The 21,111-nt window shown below is 43.7% G+C and overlaps 1 protein-coding gene across 5 annotated transcripts in view; it reads right to left on the reverse strand.

Moving 5' to 3' along the window:
- Positions 1-11,301: 11,301 nt before the first annotated feature.
- The window catches only part of ALDH18A1 (aldehyde dehydrogenase 18 family member A1), a 71,021-nt gene continuing 61,211 nt past the window's right edge, over positions 11,302-21,111 (reverse strand). For all 5 annotated transcript variants that reach the window (XM_049697006.1, XM_049697005.1, XM_049697004.1 and 2 more), the window contains one exon: positions 11,302-11,708. In XM_049697006.1, coding sequence (XP_049552963.1) covers positions 11,317-11,708 — 392 coding nt within the window. In that variant the 3' untranslated portion in view covers positions 11,302-11,316. The remainder of the gene's footprint in view (positions 11,709-21,111) is intronic.

Consider the following 21,111-nt stretch of genomic DNA (forward strand, 5'->3'; position numbering starts at 1 on the left):
GTCTGGAACCATCCACTCCGGCGGCGCCTGGGAGGTGGGCGGTGCTAGGGGGCGGTGCCGGACCCGGCAGTGACAAGAAGGGGCGTGTGCGCCAATGGGAGGCGATGAAGTGCCCCGCCGCCCCGCCCCGCAGCATTGTGAGCCCGGCGCGCGGGCCCGCGGATCTCCCGTCGAGAACGTGCGCGCGGTCCCAGTAACCCTTTCTGTCCCGGCCGGCCTCGGGCTGGGCGGGAGGCTGGCCCGGCGCGCCCTCTGATCTTTCTGAGGGGTCGCCCACGGGGAGCTGGGAAGGAATCTTAGGCATAAAAAAAACAGCTAACCTGTCTTGAGTACATATAACTTACTCAACTCCTGTGCCCCAGTTTGCTCATCTTTAAAATGGTATAATAACCAGTACCTATTTCGCAGGACAGGACATAGAGAAGATTAATATAGTTAACGTACGTAAAGCATTTAGATCAGTGCCTGGCCGTCGCGCTATATAAATGTTTACTACTATCATTATTATACTGTATGTCTGCCAGTATGCTTAATACTTCTTAGTTTTTCTCTCTTTTGATCCTCATAGTCTTTTAAGATAGTCACTATTACTAATCCATATTTTTCAAGTGGGAAAACTGAAATGGTTTAAGCGGCTTGGTCCAAGTCACACAGAAACCGGTGCAATCAGCATTGGAACCCAGGCTCTGAGATTTCATTCATGTAATACTTTTATTCAGCGGCTCTATGGCAGGCATATACTAGGCCCTGGGGTTACTGCCGAAAATACAACAGACAAGACCCCTCCGCTCATGAAGCTTCCATTTTAGTGAGGGAGACAGGCAAATAAACGATCATCTGCAATGTGCAAAATAGGGTGAATAAAACAAAACAGGGTCATGCGCAAGTGGGGAGAAGAGTACTTTGCTAGATGGGTTCAGAGGTAACCACTGTGATACCATCCTGACCTCCTCCAGTCCCCCTCAGTGTTACAAAAAGAAAACAGAACGCAGAGAGGGGAAACTTCTTGCCCAAGGTCACCGCCAGCAAGTAACAGGCCTGGAACATGCTCCCTCCACGCCTAGCTTCCCACATCCCTGGGGCATCCCTGAAGGTGGGGCAATCATCCCTTGGGCTGAACAGAACTGATTTTTGTCAGCTGCCCTTGGCAAGAATCTTCAGCCAGGGCACTTCCCAGTTAACAGGCTGTGTGTGCAAGGGAAAGAAAGGCTTTGATGACTGCACAGGCTGATGGGAAACACATCTGCTAAGGTTCTTGGATGTCAAGGAACAGTGTCAAGTCTTTGCTGAGCACCTGCTGTCCCCTGCTGTGTAAAGAAAAAAAAAAAATTAGAAGTCTCCTAGCCACCTGGGAACTTATTCTACAACTGAAGAGACAAGAAACTACTAGAAAGCTATTCAATCTAGGGAGCCCCCAGACCAGGTGTCCCCCAGCTTGCACCTCATCCTGCTGTTTTGCAAAGAACACTAGACTAGAAGTCCGGCTTTGCAGGCTCTACTATTAACTTCCACCACAATCTAAGGGAGGCAGTTCCTCCTGGGCCTGTAAAGTAATGAAACGGCTAATGCACTTGGCCCTCAGTATCTGTGGGGGATTTGTTCCAGGAGACCCCATGGATACCAAAAACTGTGGATGCTCAAGTCCCTTATTTAAAATGGAGTAGTACAAGGAATACAGTCGGCCCCCCAAAATCGGTGCATTTCACATCTGCGGATTCAACCAACTGTGAAGAAAATTTGATCACATTTGATTGGGTTGAATCTGCAGGTGTGAAACCTGCGTTTAGGGAGGGCTGACTGCATGTCTAGTCCGCTGTGCAGTATAATGTATTTATGCTAAGAGCATAAACTGACCAGTTTAATATTAACTGACCATAACTGTCCATTCATACATGCATTAACTGACCAATACCACACAGCAACCCCAGGAAGAAATGCTACTGTTATCTTGAGTTTATCCACAGAGGAGGAAAATAACTGCTGGAGTAACTAAGTAAATTGCCTACTCAGCAAATTCAGGGTAACACCACTTAGAATAGCAAAAAAAAAAAAAAAAATCAAAAACAATCCAAATGTTCAGTTTGAGTGGATTGGTTAAGAAAATTACAGTACAACCATAAGAAAGAATATCATACAGCCATGAAAAATGAAAAAGTATACTGACTCATTAACAAAAATATGCTCATAACATATTCCTGAATAGAAAAGTAGGTTGAAAACTAGTTTTGCACTGCAATCTCATTAGAACTATTTCTTGTAGGATTATGAGTATTTTTCCCTCATCTATATTTTTCTGATTCTTTTCATCATAAACATCCATCAAATTGTTCGATGAAAATAAAACAAAATCATCTTAAAATGAAAAATCAGACTCTACTTGTGGAGATTTGATCTCTCGGCAAGGCCTTCCCTTATAAGTGGGAAACTGCCTGGGGAAATCTTTAATGAGGCCTCAGTCTCTGAGTCATCCCTCAAATGTTGCACTCCTCTGCTGGTTCCAGTCTGTATGTCATTAGGGTTTATGAGATAAATGGGAAAATACTGAAAGGACAGAAGGGAAGGGAAACAGGGAAGATAAAGGGAAAGAAAAATCCTACTATCCTTCGAGATTCATCTCAAATGTCTCCTTCAAGAAGTGTTCAGAATCATGGTCTAATAACATTTTAACACTGAAAGTGCCCCAAGAAATCATCATGTGTACTCATGTCAACTCACTGTTGTCGCCAGTCATTCATGATTCATCTGAGTAGCAGGCCATGTGCTAGGTGCCGGTAAGACCTGCCTCCCCACCTCCCAAAGGTAACCCCTGGGGTAGCAGAAGCTCAGGGAAGTCCTGCTTCATGGGCGTGCTAAGAAGAGTCCCACACTTGGGTATTGCTTTGCTCTCGCCATCTTGAAATTCTTCATTTTTGAACAAGGGGCCCCACATTTTCATTTGCTACTGAGTCCTATAAATTATGTGGCCTGTCCTGGGGAGGAGAAATACCAAGGCCTTATTAGTACAATAGTATATCAGTGACCGAGTCTGGAGTAAAGTTCGGGGCTTTCTACTCTCATCCCAGCCATTCTCTTATATCATATGGCCTCATTCCTGGCTCCCCAGGGAAATGTGAGCACTCCCTGCTTTCCAGCCCTACAGCACTTCATTTATTCCTTTCTCATGGAATTCACCATATTTGGCATGAACTCATGTATATATGTATGCAGTCTTATTCCTCATCCTCTCTCCCCACCAGATTGTAAATTCCATGATGTCCTGGCTTGTGTCTGCTCATCTCAAAGAGTGCTTAGCACTATGCTTTACACACTGTTAAAAATGTGCTTACATTTAATTTAATCTTACTAGTAACTCCTGGTTTTCTCTTCTTCTGCATCAGATTATTCCCAGCAGTCCTTCCACTGTTGGAGAGAAATTAAAATATCAGGCAGGAGGGTCAAGAACACAAACCAGGGTCATAAACGTGCTGTAGGAAGCATCCTTCAAGCAGGCCATTAAGTGTGAGGGACTGGGAGAGGGTCAAGCAGGATTTTGTAGATGTCAGCCCAGAGTCGTCAGCCTTTCCTCCATCTTCAGCATCACACACCCTGGGAGAGAGGGAAAGAAACAAGATGATCTAGAGATGGCGGGAAGTATAGTGGTTAAGCCTGTGGGCAGAATCCTGGCTTCAATGCCTAACGTGGAACTCTTGTGCAAGTTCTCAGGTCCCTCATCTGTTAACAGGAGGGAGACACAACCCTCCTCAGGTTTACTTGTGAGCTGTAGATGACAGCACGCATGTAAAGTGCTTACACGCTGCCTGACACATAAGCACTCGCTAAGAGGGTATTATTTTCTTTTTCATATAAGCATTTATTTTTATTAAAAAAATTTTTTTGGGCTGCGTTGGGTCTTTGTTGCTGCGTGCAGGCTTTCTCTAGTCGCAGCAAGCAGAGGTTATTCTTCGCTGTGGTGCGCAGGCTTCTCATTGTGGTGGCTTCTCTTGTTGCAGAGCACGGGCTCTTAGGTGCTCAGGCTTCAGTAGTTGTGGCGCATGGGCTCAGTAGTTGTGACTCGCGGGCTCTAGAGCACGGGCTCAGTAGTTGTGGCGCACGGGCTTTGTTGCTCTGTGGCATGTGGGATCTTCCTGGACCAGGGCTCGAACCTGTGTCCCCTGCATTGGGAGGTGGATTCTTAACCACTGTGCCACCAGGGAAGTCCCAAGAGGATATTATTATTAATATTACTAGGAGGCCAAGTTGTGAAAGATGCTTTCTTAAAATGTGTTGGTTTGGGTAACTTGTTTCCCCAGTTACCCAAAAGATTGACTGTAGTCATTTTCAGACATATCAGCTGGAGAACGCCAGGAGGGAAGAAGAAAATCAAATGAGAGAAAGGGAATTATGAACCCCTTTTGGTGTTAAATCACTAAAAACCCTGGTGGCCATATGCACCTAATTTCTTTTGTAGCATCTTGAAGAAAATGAAGCAAGTAGTGGAAAGAGCAAAACTTCCTTAAAGAATGGATTCTCTTGCTTCTTGCTGATGAATTACTGAGAAGCAAATCTCTACACTCATGCCTGAGGGCACAAAACTGATTTGACTATCGTGGGATGCCAGATCCAAGAATTCCGCATTCTTTGGAGGTCAGGGGGAGCAGATGCTGCTTTGGGGGATTTTGGAGAGACGGGTGGAGGTTGGTCAGGAAGGGGCCAGGTAGAGAATGAGAGCAGGCAAGGACATTGCTGTGCTTCGGAAGCAGGGCCGAGATGAAAATGAATGGGTCACACCAATGGCCTAGCCTTCAGGCCTCTGTTCATCAATCTAAAAAACGCTTGCTCCAATATGCCACATGTTGTTGCTTGGATGAAAGCATGTGTACATAATAAAATCCCAACTCTATACATTTGTACTGTATTCGACCAAGGGTGTAAGGTTTGGCTTTGAGAATGTTTCATGCTATTAGATAATCAAAATAAGATGTTTAAAGTGTTGAGCTGGGTGGACGTTTGAGAGTAACCAGAAGGACAGAATGCACTTCTGTCCACTTCCACTGTATTAATGGAAGGGCCTGCCCTAGGTCAAGGGTTTGGGTGGGGGACAAGAGGAGGGGACAGGGCTTCCCTGGTGGTGCAGTGGTTAAGAATCCTCCTGCCAATGCAGGAGACATGGGTTCGATCCCTGGTCCAGGAAGATCCCACATGCTGTGGAGCAACTAAGTCTGTGAGCCACAACTACTGAGCCTGCGTTCTAGAGCCCATGAGCCACAACTACTGAAGCCCTTGCACCTAGAGCCCATGCTCCGCAATAAGAGAAGCCACTGCAGTGAGAAGGCTGCACACCTCAATGAAAGAGTAGCCCTCACTTGCTGCAGCTAGAGAAAGCCTGCGCACAGCAACGAAGACCCAACACAGCCAAAACTAAATAAATTTATTAAAAAATAAAAGAAAAGAGTAGGGGGCAGTTTGAAGGCAGCTGCTGCTGGGAGACCCATTTTTTTCTGACTGGGCAGGGGATTCATTAATTAGAATATGCTGCGTTTACTTGAGAAAGGCTTGCTACTCTAAAGTAATTCAGTTAATGAAGCGTTTACTTGAGAAAACCATTTTTATGGTTGGTGAATAGAGCTGACTACTCTGAGAGATGCATTCTGATTGAGGCTGGAGAGATAAAAGGAGGAAGCCAGGAAGAGGGAAAAAAAGGTGGCACAGGGAAAGAGGGGTAGAACCAGAGAACATGAGAGAGACGGCAAAGGAGAGGAAGACAGGTCACTTTAAACGTCCTGAGGGAAAAAATACAGCAATTGCAGAAATGGGGCAACAAGCCTCACCAAACTAATATAACCTTAACAAGGTTAAAAAAATCAACAGTAATGGTGTTAAGGTAATAACTGACATTCTGGAAACTGTTGGAAGCTTGTCAGTGGTGCTTGGAAGAGTTCACTGGGGGAACTCATTACACAAGGCCATACTGAGTCACATGGGTGTCCTGGGAAGCTTAGCAACACTTTGTCAGCATTCATCAAGAGGAGATGCTGAGCACCGTGGAAAGGGCAGAAGGGAAGATGGCGGGCGTGCCTATCGGGTATCGGCCCTTCTCCATTACCTCAGCAAGTCTGTCCTGTCTCCAAACTTGCTTGCCCTGTCTCTTAAACCTGTCTTCTAAACCTTCGGTTACCTCGACCCACTTTCATGAATGCTATTTTAGTGACCATCTCTAGTCACTGGGCCATGCCTCTTAGGGATCTTCCTGCCTGCTGCCCCAACTGGCTGAACCAGGCGATTCTTCCAGGCATGCATGGCTCTCTCTGTGAGAGGAGGTCTTGGAAAATCACACATTTCCAGGGATGTTTGAAGCCCTTTTTAAATTGGCAATCTAAGTTGTGCTTGCATGGCCTACCTGTTTATCTGACTCTGTAAGAAGGAGATAATCTGAAAGAATCGTCCTACGGCCCAAGGAGTAAGGGCAACTGGACTTTATACAAGGGAGAAGTGGACAGAGATACCTATCACCTCCCTTAGGCCAAAAGAACCAAGGGCTTCTTCATCTGACCCTGATTAGAATTAGAACAGAACCAGAAAGCATGCTAGACCCTGGTTCTCAGAATCTGTTGCAGCCCAGGCTGCCACTTCCAAAGAAGGAAGGTTAATCATGGTGAGCACTCCAACAGGAGGAAAGTAAGGACCCCAAGGGGTCAGTGGCAGCCCCTCTGTTTGACTCAGTGTGACCCCTGGACAAGGTTCAATGGAGTTAAACAATGTGATTCCACCAGTTGGTATTTAAACTGAAGGCTGCTCCACTCTTAGATTCCAGAAGATACTATACCTGAACTAGGGCTTCTAACACTCAGGCTTTTTCTGGGCTCGACTCACAGCTTGCAGAATTTTAGCTCCCCGACCAGGAATTCAACCCGGGCCCTGGGCCCAGGCAGTGAAAGTGCCGAGTCCTAACCACTGGACCACTAGGGAATTCCTGACCCAGACCATTCTTGAGGGTTGGGAGCAGAGCCAGCCAGGTAGCCCTAGGCTTGTGGGAAGAGAACTCTCAAGTCGTTCAGCTAACAATATCATGTGCCCTCTCTGTTCCAGGTCCTCTACTTAGGGCTGGAGAACCAGAGAACAAGGATAGGCCCTCATCCTCGAGGTGCTCACAATGGAGTGGGAGAGACTGATAAAGACATGGGTGATTACAAGACAGTGTGATAGACACACTCTTTTTTTTTTAAATTGAGATATAATTCACATATCAGAACAGTTACCCTTTAAAAGTATACAGTCCAGTGGTTTTTAGTATATTCATGAGGTTGTGCAACCATCACCACAAACTAATTCCAGAACATTTTCATCACCGCAAAAAGAAACCTTACACCTATTAGCAGTCACCCTTTGTTCCCCCTCCCCCCAGCCCCTGGCAACCACTAATCTCCTTTCTGTCTCTATGGATCTGCCTATTCTGGACATCTCATACAAATGGAATCATACAGTATGTGGCCTTTTGTGTCTGGCTTCTTTCACTTAGCGTAATGTGGAAAAGGTTCATCCTTGTTGTAGCGTGTATCAATACTTTGTTCCTTTTTATGACTAAATAACATTCCACTGTATACATATACTACAATTCGTTTATCCTATCATCAGTTGATAGACATTTGGTTTGTTTCACTTTTTGGTCATTATGAACAATTCTGTTATGAACATTCATGTACAAGTTTTTGTATGAACATATGTTTTCAATTCCCTTGGATGTATACCTAGAAGTGGAATTGCTGGGTCATATGGTAACTTTATGTTTAATTTTTTGAGGAACTGCCAAACTAGCTTGGGTCAGTTTTCTGTTCTTTTAACTGGCAGAACCAATATACCTTGCTGAATGAAAAGCATGGGCCGCTTTATTATTTTATGTGTTATTACCTTATATATTTTAATAAAAATTTTCTGAGGATATGTATATGTACTACTAATCATTTTAGACAATTTTGAAAATGCAGAAAAGTTTAAAGGAAAAAAAAACAAGAAAAGCGTCCATATCCCTCAATGTCCAAAGTTACCTCTATCCCCGTTTGGTTTGCTTTTTCCCTTTTAATCTTTTTTTCTGTGTCTACTTTTTATAAAGCAATGTCATACTGTATGTTTAGTTTTGTATTCTGCTTTTCTCTCCAATCATTATATTGTAAGTAGTTCAGCACTCACTGTTTTATAAACTGGTCATCAATTTTATTTATTTTAATTTTTCTTTAATGTTATCTTTATTTTTCTTACTTTTGAAGAGGGGCTTAAGGTTGGGAGTGGGGGGATTTGGGGGCAAGAGGAGGGAGGTGCCAAATAGAGTATGTACGTTGAAAGAGAAAGAAAAGAGAGCAGAGATGGCCCTTGTTTGCTTTCTTATATGTCCCTATTTTATCCTACCTGGTTCCAGGAAAGACTTAAGGCACTGCTGTCCTTGTGGCCGTAGGACAGCCCTTCAGTCTCTTTCCGGTGGCCGCACTGCAGGGGCTGCTGCTGTTCCATGTGCCTGTGCCCTGAGGCTGAGCCAGAGCCGGCTCCTGCGGGCTGCAATGCAAGACGGCCAATTCGCAACCCTAGCAAAATCAATCTATTGGAAACTAATGAGGCACAAATAGTTCATGCACTTTGAGGCTGATCTGCCAAATGAGATAAACAGGGCTCAATCAGCAGGGAGAATCAATGATGCAAAAATGCATTTCAGACTAGCATTATTTCCCCCCTGGGATGCCCACGACATCACATTCTATTGTTTTGATGCTTCTGTGGCAATTCTTGTCTAAGCCTCTGTGGGCCATGCCAGGAGAACTCCCTAACCCAGGGTTTCCTGTGCCCAGGGGTTGGTCAATGTCAAGATTCGGCAGCTGTGAATAAGGGGCCTGGGCAGCCAACATGTATGAGAAGTGGGACTTTCAGTTTTGTAAGAAAACGCTAACTTCTGTGTTTCTAAACCACCCTCTGTAACAGGTGATGTAATTAGCAAGGAACAGCATTATGAACTTTCCAAGAGAGCAAATCACAAAAGGATTGTCTTAGTAATTCACATTTATAAAACACAAAATATAGAGTGATTTTTTTTTTAATTCTATAATTTCTTGTGCCACTAAGTTTATTTTTCCTTAAACAGTCTATTAGGAAGATATGATCATTGTGAAAAAATTGGAAACCATTGATAAGCAAAAAGAAAAACTTTTTTTTTAATACTTTGGCCACACACGTTTCTTTTTTTGATATATATTTTTTTAAATTTTATTTTATTTATTTTTGGCTGCTTTGGGTCTTCGTTGCTACACGGGCTTTCTCTAGTTGCAGCTAGCGGGGGCTACTCTTCGTTGCTGTGCGCAGGCTTCTCACTGCGGTGGCTTCTCTTGTTGCGGAACATGGGCTCTAGGCGCGCGGGCTTCAGTAGTTGTGGCACGTGGGCTCGGTAGCTGTGGCACATGGTCTTAACTGCTCCGCGGCATGTGGGATCTTCCCGGACCAGGCTCAAACCCGTGTCCTCTGCATTGGCAGGCGGATTCTTAACCACTGAGCCACCAGGGAAGTCCCAAGAAAAACTTTTAAATCATCTCTAATAAATTTTATTTTTATCTTGCAAAATTTCTCCCACAATGCAGAATTATTTTAAAAATAAGTCCATGTAAGCAACCTAAGTGTCCAGCAACAGATGAATGGATAAAGAAGATGTGGCACATATATACAGTGGAATATTACTCAGCCATAAAAAGAAACGAAATTCAGTTATTTGTAGTGAGGTGGATGTCATACAGAGTGAAGTAAGTCAGAAAGAGAAAAACAAATACCATATGCTAACACATATATATGGACTCTAAAAAAAAAAAAGGTTCTGAAGAACCTAGGGGCAGGACAGGAATAATGATGCAGACGTAGAGAACGGACTTGAGAACACAGGGAGGGGGAAAGGTAAGCTGGGACGAAGTGAGAGAGTGGCATGGCCTTATATATACTACCAAATGTAAAATAGATAGCTAGTGGGAAGCAGCCACATAGCACAGGGAGATCAACTCGGTGCTTGTGTCCACCTAGACGGGTTGGATAGGGAGGGTGGGAGGGAGACATAACAGGGGGGAGATATGGGGATATATGTATATGTATAGCTGATTCACTTTGTTTTAAAGCAGAAACTAACACACCATTGTAAAGCAATTATATTCCAATAAAGTTGTTTAAAAAAAATTCCATGTAATTCATGCTGTTTTATAACCTACTTTTTATTCCAATCAGGCCTTTTCCACAGTGTCATGACATTGCCTGGGAGGGTCTCACGCTCTGTCTGTTTGGTAGCCCATTTGGCCCTTGGGGGCCTGACTGGAATGGTTTGGCTCAGGCAAGTGGGGAAGGGACAGGTTAACATAAAATCTAATCCCTTAAGGGGGTGTGTCCTGCAGGAATTGGGGTCCAAGATGCATGAGAAGAGTACAGAGGATTTAGGAATGTAAGTAGTTTTTGGTTTTTTTTTTTAATTAATTATTTTTGGCTGTGTTGGTTCTTCGTTGCTGCGTGCAGGCTTTTCTCTAGTTGCGGCGAGCGGGGGCTGTTCTTCGTTGCAGTGCGCAGGCTTCTCATTGCGGTGGTTTCTCTTGTTGCGGAGCACGGGCTCTAGGCGTGCGGGCTTCAGTAGTTGTGGCACGCAGGTTCAGTAGTTGTGGCCCATGGGCTTAGTTGCTCCGCAGCATGTGGGATCTTCCTGGGCCAGGGCTCAAACCCGTGTCCCCTGCATTGGCAGGCGGATTCTCAACCACTGTGCCACCAGGAAGCCCAGGAATGTAAGTAGTTTTAAGCAAAAGGCTAGAGATATTAATTGAGGCTAGAGTGTAGTGGCCTTGGAAGCTAAGGTCATGATCTTGAATTTTATCTGGTAGCCAGTGAGGAGTCACCCAAAACTTTTAAACAGGGGGGTGGTGTGATGGAGGTGGCATGTAAGCACAAGCCATCTGGTGGCAGCAGCAGGATGGACTGAAGCTGAGAAAGACAGAAGGCAGAACAACCAGCTGAGAGGTTACTTCAGTAGTCCTGGTGTGAGGTAATAAAGGCTGGGAGGTGACCATGGGCAATGGAAAAGAAGAAACATTTCGTTCATCTTCTCGTTCATTCATTCAAAAATTATTAACCACTGAGAGTCAGGAACTGTGCTAGATCTGGGGACTGAATTCATAAAGGAAGACATGGCACGAGTTGCCTTCTGCTTAGATACAAGGTCCTAAGTGAAAGGTTACCAAAGACGACCCCCCCCCCCACAGATGACTAGGATCATGGTGCCGTCATTAAGAGAAATAGAGGAGTCAGGATAAAGTCGAAATTTGAACGTCTAAGAAGAAATCATTCTGAATTTAGTTTGGTGATACAGTAGGACAGGAAGGTGGAACCACTCATCAGACAGCTGGAGATGTAGGACTTGAGCTGGAGAGGGAGGTCAAGGCAGAAGGTGGGGAATGTGTGTACCTCAGGTGTGCTGTGACTTAGGAATTTCTGAGCAAGCCTGAATGAGCTCCATTCCACACTCAGAGCAGCAAAAGAACAACACAGACCTGGTAAAACCTGCTGCCTCATTCCTGTGATTCCTGACACTCTGGCTCCATCACACACGTTGAGATGATTTTTCAGAAGTTGATGATTCAAAGCCTCCAATCTGACTCCTGTTTCACCTCTGGCTTTGATAGTGCTCTTCCCCCTCCCAGCTAGGAAGGGGTGTACTGCGGGCAGATGGTAAACTGTGAACAGAAATAAACTCTCTTAACATGTAGCAAGTATATTTATATCCAATCCTATAATATTGCTGCAAGCATAATTATAGCCAATCCCATAATTGCGTTGCGGGTATCAGGCATCAGAAACCAGCTCATTGTTGGTGATCAGGAAGATATGGCTACTGGGACAGGAGCCACAGGGCCAGTTGCTGCCCACCTGTGAGAGGACGGGGTGACACGGGGCAGGGCAGTTTACAGAGTGTCCAGGGGCTCTACCAACACAGGTGGGGAGGGAGGGGGTAATTTTGTGGGATACATAGCTCAAACTCATGCTTTTAGTCTTACTTTTTAGTAGAACTGCATGCTTTTAGTCTTACTTTTTAAAAAATTATAAAATCAATGCTTATTCACTGTATAAGGTTTACGAAATATGAAAAACTATCTATAATCCCACAATCCAAAAGTAACATTGTTAACGTTTTTATATTTGCCATTGCAGCGTTTTATTTTGTATGTATGTGTTTTGTGTCATACTGTAAGTAAAGTTTTTTTTCTAACAGATTTATTTATTTATTTATTTATTTATTTTTGGCTGCGTTGGGTCTTTGTTGCTGCATGTGGACTTTCTCTAGTTGCAGGGAGTGCAGGCTACTGGTTGTGGTGTGCAGGTTTCTCACTGCGGTGGCTTCTCTTGCTGCGGAGCACGGGCTGTAGGTGCGCAGGCTTCAGTAGTTGTGGCACACGGGCTCAGAAGTTGTGGCTCATGGGCTCTAGAGTGCAAGCTCAGTGGTTGTGGTGCATGGGCTTAGTTGCTCTGCTGGCATGTGGGATCTTCCCGGATCAGGGCTCGAACGCATGTCCGCTGCATTGGCCGGCGGATTCTTAACCACTGCGCCACCAGGGAAGCCCTGTCATACTGTCAGTAAAGTTTTATATCTTGTTTTTTTTCCTCACTTAATATCTTGAGTGCTTCCCTATATCATTTACATATGCTCCAAAACATTATTTTAAAACTTTTCATTATTGTGGTATATTCAAAAGATGGAATACTCTACAACAGTTAAAATGAATGAACTAGAGCTTCATGTATCAACACAAATATTTTTTAAGATAAGATTAATAAAAAGATAAATTGCAGATTCAAATATATAATTCCATTTTTGAGAAGTAAAATATAAAAACCAATATTATATATTGTTAATGTTGACAGACATGTAAAAAGTATAGAAAGGGCTTCCCTGGTGGCACAGTGGTTGAGAGTCCGCCTGCCGATGCAGGGGACACAGGTTCGTGCCCCTGTCCGGGAAGATCCTACATGCCGCGGAGCGGCTGGGCCCGTGAGCCATGGCCGCTGAGCCTGTGCGTCTGGAGCCTGTGCTCCGCAACGGGAGAGGCCACAACAGTGAGAGGCCCGCGTACCACAAAAAGAAAAAAAAAGTATAGAAAAATGGGTGGAAGGAATTTTCTCTGGTGAGGGAGGAAAGAGGTTGAAATTAAATGAGAGTGATACAAAGAGGCTTTGTTTCTGTAATTTGTTATTTCTTTAAACAATAATCTAAAACAAATATGGCAAAATCTTAAGGTTTATTAAATCTGCGTGGTGAATAAATGTGTTCGCTATATTCTCTGTATTTTTCTGCACATTTGAAATATAGAATAGATTTTTTTAAAATTAATAGACTATTTTTTAGAGCAGTTTACAGAAAAATTGAGCAGAAAGTACAGGGAGCTGCCATATACCTTCTCACCACCCCCCAGCATACACAGTTTCCCCTACTATCCACATCTTGCCTTAGTATGGTACATTTGTTACAACTGAGCCAATATTGATATATTCTTATTAACTAAAGTCCATAGTTTACAAAAGGGTTCATTCTTTGTGTTGTATAATCTATAGGTTTTGACAAATATATGACATGTATCCATCATTACAATATCACACAGAGTAGTTTCACTGCCCTAAAAATCCCTCCTGTTCTACCTATTTCTCCCTCCCTACTCCCTCCCTCCACCCAAACCCCTGGCAGTCACTGATTTTTTTATTTTATTTATTTATTTGTTTGTTTTTGTCTGTGTTGCAGGCTTTCTCTAGTTGCGGTGAGCGGGGTTACTCTTCATTGTGGTGTGTGGGCTTCTTATTGCGGTGGCTTCTCTTGTTGCAGAGCACAGGCTCTAGGCGTGCGGGCTCAGTAGTTGTGGCGCACAGGCTTAGTTGCTCCGTGGCACGTGGGATCTTCCCAGACCAGGGCTCGAACCCGTGTCCCCTCCACTGGCAGGAGGATTCTTAACCACTTCACCACCAGGGAAGTCCCAACTATTGATCTTTTAACTGTCTCCATAGTTTTGCCTTTTCCAGAATGTCATATAGTTGGGATGATACAGTATGTAGTCTTTGCAGATAGGCTTCTAAGTAAATTATTTTATTTTATTTTTGCGGTACACGGGCCTCTCACTGCCGTGGCCTCTCCCGTCGCGGAGCACAGGCTCCGGACGCGCAGGCTCAGCGGCCATGGCTCACGGGCCCAGACGCTCCGTGGCATGTGGGATCCTCCCGGACCGGGGCACGAACCCATGTCCCCTGCATCGGCAGGTGGACTCCCAACCACTGCGCCACCAGGGAAGCCCTAATTAAATTATTTTAAAATCAAAACTTTCAAGCCAATCATAAGAAGAAAACAAAATCCACCAGGAATTTCACTATTTTGAGATAATCACTATTAACCATGCACACCATGTAACTTTTTTTCATGTAAATGGTATCACTATTTGCAAAATGTTATATTACTTTTTTTTTCACTTCACAAAAATATATCATGAAACCCATGTGATTCAGAATTCTAAATCCTTTAAGAATGTTTTGTGTTGTGGAATAGTATATCAGTGAGCTTACCCTTTACTATTGGACATTTAAGCTGTTTTCACGTGTGGCAGGAATCTTTTCTAGCTTTAGGGAGCCCCCCTCCCCCGCTTTAAACTAGAAAAGGCCCTTGAAATCCCCAGACAATTGGGAGTATTCAGCCTTCTAGGTATGTGTTGCTTAGACAACATGCTTGACAGTGACTGTGATTTCCTTACAGCCAAAGATACAGATTGTTAACTTTTTTTCCTTCTCTCATTGCCAGACACAGAGTCTAGCACAAAGCGGTTGCTGGGAAACATGAGTTGAATGGATCTAAGTGCCTCTAAGCAAGGTACTCTGGGATGGACTCTAAGGAAACTCCCGAACCCCAGAGAGACAGACTTTTTCAAGAGCTTGTATCGTTCACTAGAAACCCAAGGAAGAAATCAGGGAGGCCTGTTTTGTAGAGCAGAGCTATCTGAGTGCCCTGAAGAACTGGGACGCTGGCACTGGACAGGAACAGAGGGCAGTGGGCGTGGATGCCGAGAGGCTGTGGCGCGTGGGACAGTGAGAATCAGCCCCAATGCCCTGGGATGACTAGAGTTTTGTGTAGGCAGAGGAAGTGCTCAGGCTCCCCTGAGAGTATTTTCTTTTTTTCAGTCAGTTTAATCATACTGGTTGAGTACTTGGGGTCTGGAATGGGACTTCTGGTTCAAATCCCAATTTTGCCACTCTCAGGCTATTTGACTTTGGGCAAGTAGCTAAGCTGTGATGTCTTCAGCCCCCAAAGGAGAATAGAATACAAAAGCACCTGGAAGAGTTGTTGTGAAGGGTAAATGAGATTATATGTGCAAAGCGATAAGCAAAATGCCTGGCACTTACTAAGTGCTTAGCAATAATAATAATAACAACAACAGCAATGACAGCATCAGCTTAGCATCTTTTCTTTAAAAAGGCAAGGTGATCAGACAGGAAGAGCACGGATTAGCCAAACCAAGAAAGTCTGCCTGATTCTCACACACACACTTTCCTCCTAGAGAAAGGCCCAGCACATGTCACAATGCCAGGTATGGCCTGGATCCGAGTGGGTAGGGAACTATAGGAGCACGAAATGGAAACACCCTACATTAGGTAACTCAAAAGAAATTTGAGTTACTTTACTGATTTTTGCAAGCTACCTGCCAGTCTATGTACACTCCCTGTGCTTTTCCGTTTATTCTCATGTGTAGCCATCTCTAGCTCCCATCTTTTGTTTGGTTGCTAAATCCAGCCACTGCAAATGGATTTTCCAATGGATACATGGCTTTGAATTCACCTAGTTCTACTTCCCAGTCAATGAGAGGATTTCTATCCCTAATATCCCTATATCCCCTCGTCTAATCTAGGAGACATTCTGGATTCCTCCCTTTCCTTCAGTCATTTCCAAGCAAACCTTGTTGATTCTTGTTGAGATCTAAAATCTCTCCTCTCCCTGGTATCACCCCTGGCATCCTCCTAGAGCAAGCCTTCATCCCTCACCAAGACTGCTAGGATCCTAACTGGTCCCCTTACTTCCACACTTGCAATCTCACAGTCTATTCTCCCCCAGAATCAGGGTACCTTTTAAAATGTCAGTCACATCAGGACTCTCTCCTCATCTTAGGTTGAGTCCCCCAGAAGCAAACCCCAAGACAAGAATTCATAAGCAAGTGTTTTATTTTAAAAAGTGCCCCAGGAGAAACTGGTAAGGGAGTAGGGGAAGCTGCACAGGCAAGCGGAAGGAAGAAGCCTAGAAGGCTGCAGCCCCCTCCCCCGAACGTTGTTTCTGGGCTTTCACACTCCTGCTCTACTGGCTGAGTCCTGGGCTAAGGGCAGTTAGGGGTTGCTCTCTGCACATGCAGGTAAAGAGCTCCAGTGGCCCAAGGGCTCTCCTTGAAACTAAGTTACAGGAGTCGATTCTTATAGCAAAAGTGCACAGACGCTGGGGGACTGGCACACAGTAACCATGATGGGATCCAGGGAACCCTCAGCGGAGCACCCACAAGACCCACTCCAGTTTCCTCCCTTATTGCCTGTCTCAGACCCTTGTTTATTTCCTTCATAACCCATGGCATGATTTATAAGTAGTTTATATAATTATTGGTCTCTGTATTTGTTTATCGCCTGTTTTCCCCAATAAAATGCAATCTCCAGGAGAGTAGTGAGCATATTTGTCTCCCTAGAATACAGATGGCACACTGTGGATCCTCCACAGAAATCTGTATGAATGGATGAATGAACGATGGCCACCTCCAGCAATGGGGAGTTTCTGCAGCCAGAAGCAGCTCATCCCACTTTCAGAAAGCCTTGACTGCAAGTCTGACCCAAGACTGAACTGTAATCACCTCCCCATCACACCCACGGGTCTCCTCTCTGGAATGACTCTGGAGATGATCACCACTTCCAAGTCAGTCCCTCAAATATCCAGTGTCCCACCTTTCTCTCCTCCGGACTAATCAACCACAGCTTCTCCAAAGGCTCCTCTTTTGACATGGATTTTCGAGCACTGGCATCCGTAATTTCACTAGTCTGAGAAAATTCTTCTTCCCTACCTACACAGTGCATAGCAACCCCTCCCATACCACCCTGAATACACCCAGTCTTGGGTGGTAAACTGGGTCAAGCCAGATAAGAATTTGGAGAAGCGAAGCTGAACGTTACCCAGCCAGGGCTCCAGAATCAGCAGCCTCAGGTTGAATCCCAGCCCACTTATCGTTAAATGACTGATCTTGGGCAAAATACTTAATTCCTCTGAACCCCAGTTTCTTCACCTGTACAGGGGAAAAAAATAAGAGCACCTACCTAACAGAGCTAGTGTAAGGGTTAAATTAAATGAGACAGTGGATGTAAACCACTTAGCAGAGTGCCTGGCACATCTCTAAGGACTTGGAGTTTCCCCAAACCTTACCTTGGACCTAACAGCTCTCCACGCCTCTGCACGCTGCTTCTTTCCCAGCCAAATCCTCCTGCGAACCCAGCTCCATCTCCGACACACCCATGCTCCTTCAGTCAAGATAAGGCTTCAAGCCCTGTGTCCAGATGCTTTCCTGGCTCCTATTTCTTCCCATTTGCTCCTGCTCGCTGTCCACTTCAGGCTTCTACCTCTCCATCCTACCCCTTGCTACCTGTGCGTCCATCCACGTGTCCATTCTCCGTTTCTCTTTTATTGTCCTTCTTGCTCAATTCTTGCTTTTTGTTTTTCCTCCTATCTTTCTTATATCATGTCTTCTCTCATGGAAACTCTAGTAAAGTTCTTTTTTTTTTTTAATTTTTTAAATTTTCCTTTTCTATTCTGCCTCCTACCTTGACTCCAGATAGACGAGAGGAAATGATCAACCTAGTAACAGTAAAATCGGTTAAGTGCTAATTGTGCTAATCGGTTAAGTGCTAATAGGCATCTTAAGCTACAGGCCATTTTCCATCACTCCTTGCCACAGACTGAGTGGCAAAATCAAGGCTGGAAAGGAGGGCATCAGCAGTGAGGACTGAGGGGAAACAGGAAGCTGTCTTTCCCTCTCACCTATATGTATGCTTCCCGTTCCTTTCCTTGTCCGCCGCGTTAGTACACTACAGTGAGTTGCCTGTTTTGTTCCTGACTTTAATGGAAATCCTTCAAATATTTTGCCATTAATTATGATTTTTTTCTAGGTCTTGTACCAATTAGCTTTTGTCCAATGGGGGGAGTTCTCTTTGATATCCAGTTTGCTAAGCTTATATAATATGCAATTGTGAGTTTCTAGGTTGGAGGTAAAGCATGAAAATCAGGGAAGCAGGGTGATAAGTAGGTTGACTTGTGAGGTGTCCTGGGAACATCAGAAGAAAGAATTGAGGCCAAGAGCTCAGGCTGGGGGATGATGGAGCATCCTGTCCTGAGGGACTTTCATGGCTCTGAGAGTTACTCCTATACTCAGCTCTTAAACTGTGACACTGGGGTTCAAAGACTCTCCTGGACGCTTGAGTGTATCAATGACAAAAGTTGGCTCTACTTATAGTTCGTGTTTCTTCTTTCATTAATTTAAGTAAGAAATTCTGAATTTTCAAGAAGCTTTTGGAACTTCTTGAATTGGAGCAGATAACTGAAACTTCATCCCTTTTCACGTGAAAGTTTTTTGGAGGTGGATCTGATCCTGGTTTTCCATTCCAATCAGCTGCTGTGAAAGCCACTTCTTGTTCTTGCTGGGGGCAGATCAAGCCTCTTTTTCTCCTTGATAGAAATTCAGGAAGGAAACCAAATAATTCCCAACAGAGACCAGAGTTGACCACAGTACCATCCAAAAGCACTTTTAAAGATCTCAATCTTGAATATGAGAACACTGGCAACTGAGGTTGGTTACTGGCTCTACACCGTCAGCTAGATAGAGGCTTGGGAGATGTGGTTCTGCCATTTTGACAGGAAAATCTTCTTTGATGGAGAAGAGGTTGCAATTGAAGCATCACTGAGGTGCCCTTTAACACTGGAAAGTTTCAGTAAAAGTGTTTGTGACAAGCATCCGAAATAAAATACTAAACTCCCACATGTAGACATTTCTCAGTAAACTAACCTGCACACGCTGTGGGACTGGTGAAAGGAGGGACATTCTAACATCAAAGTTAATCAGCGGGGCATCTATTGGTTGCCGTTCTATGCCTATTATGTGGTGGCCCTGGGGGTTTTTGTTTTGTTTTTACCATGATTGACAGAAAATTGGCCAACCTGCCCCCAGATAACCAAGAGTTGTCTGTGTTTGACTTATTCACTTAGTTCCACTCTTAACTGAAGAGGGGTGAGGAAAATAAGTGCTAAGAAACCTGTCATACAGGGAAATTTGAAACAAACTGGTAATGTGTCAGACAGCCTTGGAATAGTCCAGAAGGTGGCAAGTAAATAAAATCTATGAGGGAAAATTGAAAAAACTGGCATAGCTGAGCCTTAAAAAAAAAAAAAAAAAAAAAGGTGACAGGCTCATATATGACTGTTTCTAGTACAGCAAACTAGATAATGTACATATTCCCAAAACACCTCTGATGCTCAGCTGACGATACACTGGAAAAAGTAGTGGACTTAGGAGAACTAGGCACTAGTCCCACTTCTGCCAGCCGATGACTGGGCAGTCTCTTTGTCTACCTCATTTTCACCTCCATAAAATTTTACAGCTGGAGAACTTTGGGGTTCCCAGCCAAGACTCCCTTTTAGGCTCCACAAAAGAAGAAATGTTTGGACATTTCAAAGCACTCCAATGATATAGTATTTTATTTATTTATTTATTGAAGTATAGTTGTTTTACAATGTTGTTCTTGTTGTTTATATTTTATATATAGTAGTGTGTATGTGTTAATCCCAAACTCCTAATTTATCCATCCCCCGTTTTCCCCTTTGGTAACCATAAGTTTGTTTTCTGTGTCTGGCGTCTATTTCTATTTTGTAGATAAGTTCATTTGTGTCATATTTTAGATTCCACCTATAAGTGATACCATATGGTATTTGCCTTTCTCTGTCTGCCTTACTTCACTTAGTATGATAATCTCCAGGTCCATCCATGCTGCTGCAAATGGCATTATTTCATTTTTTCTTATGACTGAGTAATATTCCGTTGTGTGTGTATACATATACATATATATATATATATATATACACCATACAAAGATACATAATAAATACCTTTATTTAGTGATCAGAATCATTTAAACATGGGGCTTGCCAGGAAAAAGAATAACAGAAGAGGTGCTCAGTGATAAGAGTTTGGGAACCGGGCTGTAAGACACTCTAGAGGAGGGATGGTGCCTGCTTCATCTCAAGATCCTCAGTGCTGGCATGTACCTCCTTAAGTGCTCATTAAGATCCAAACATACACAGTGCAAAGAGAACATAAAATAAATTCCCATGTGCCCATGGGAACATGGGAACCCAAGAATCATCCCTCAGGGCCAATCTAGCTTTCCTATGCTCCCACCCAACTGACTTCTAAACCTGCTCACAAATTATTTTGAAGCAAGTCTCAGACATTGTATAATTCTACCCACAAATATTCCAATATGTCACCCTGAAAGATAAGTACTTTGTAAATACAACATCATTACACCTAAAAAATGAACATAATTCCTTAAATATCATCTAATATAAATTCAGTGTTCAAATTTCCATGATTATATCCTAAAAATGTTTTTTAGAGTTTGTATAAATTAGGATCTAAAGATTGCTATTGGTCACAGCAATATATTTTTGGATCCATCTCCTAGAGAAATGTAGGTAAAAACAAAAATAAACAACTGGTGGGACCTAATTAAACTTAAAAGCTTTTGCATAGCAAAGGAAACCATACACAAAACGAAAAGACAACCTACTGAATGGGAGAAAATATTTGCAAACGATGCGACTGCCGAGGGATTAATTCCCAAAATATACAAACAGCTCGTACAGCTCAATATCAAAAAAAACCAAACAACCCAAGCAAAAAATGGGCAGAAGATCTAAATAGACATTTCTCCAAAGAAGACATACAGATGGCCAAAAGGCACATGAAAAGATGCTCAACATCGCTAATTATTAGAGAAATGCAAATCGAAACTACAATGAGGTATCACTTCACACTG

Source organism: Orcinus orca, chromosome 14 (genome assembly GCF_937001465.1).
Source record: "Orcinus orca chromosome 14, mOrcOrc1.1, whole genome shotgun sequence".
Lineage (NCBI taxonomy): Eukaryota > Metazoa > Chordata > Mammalia > Artiodactyla > Delphinidae > Orcinus > Orcinus orca.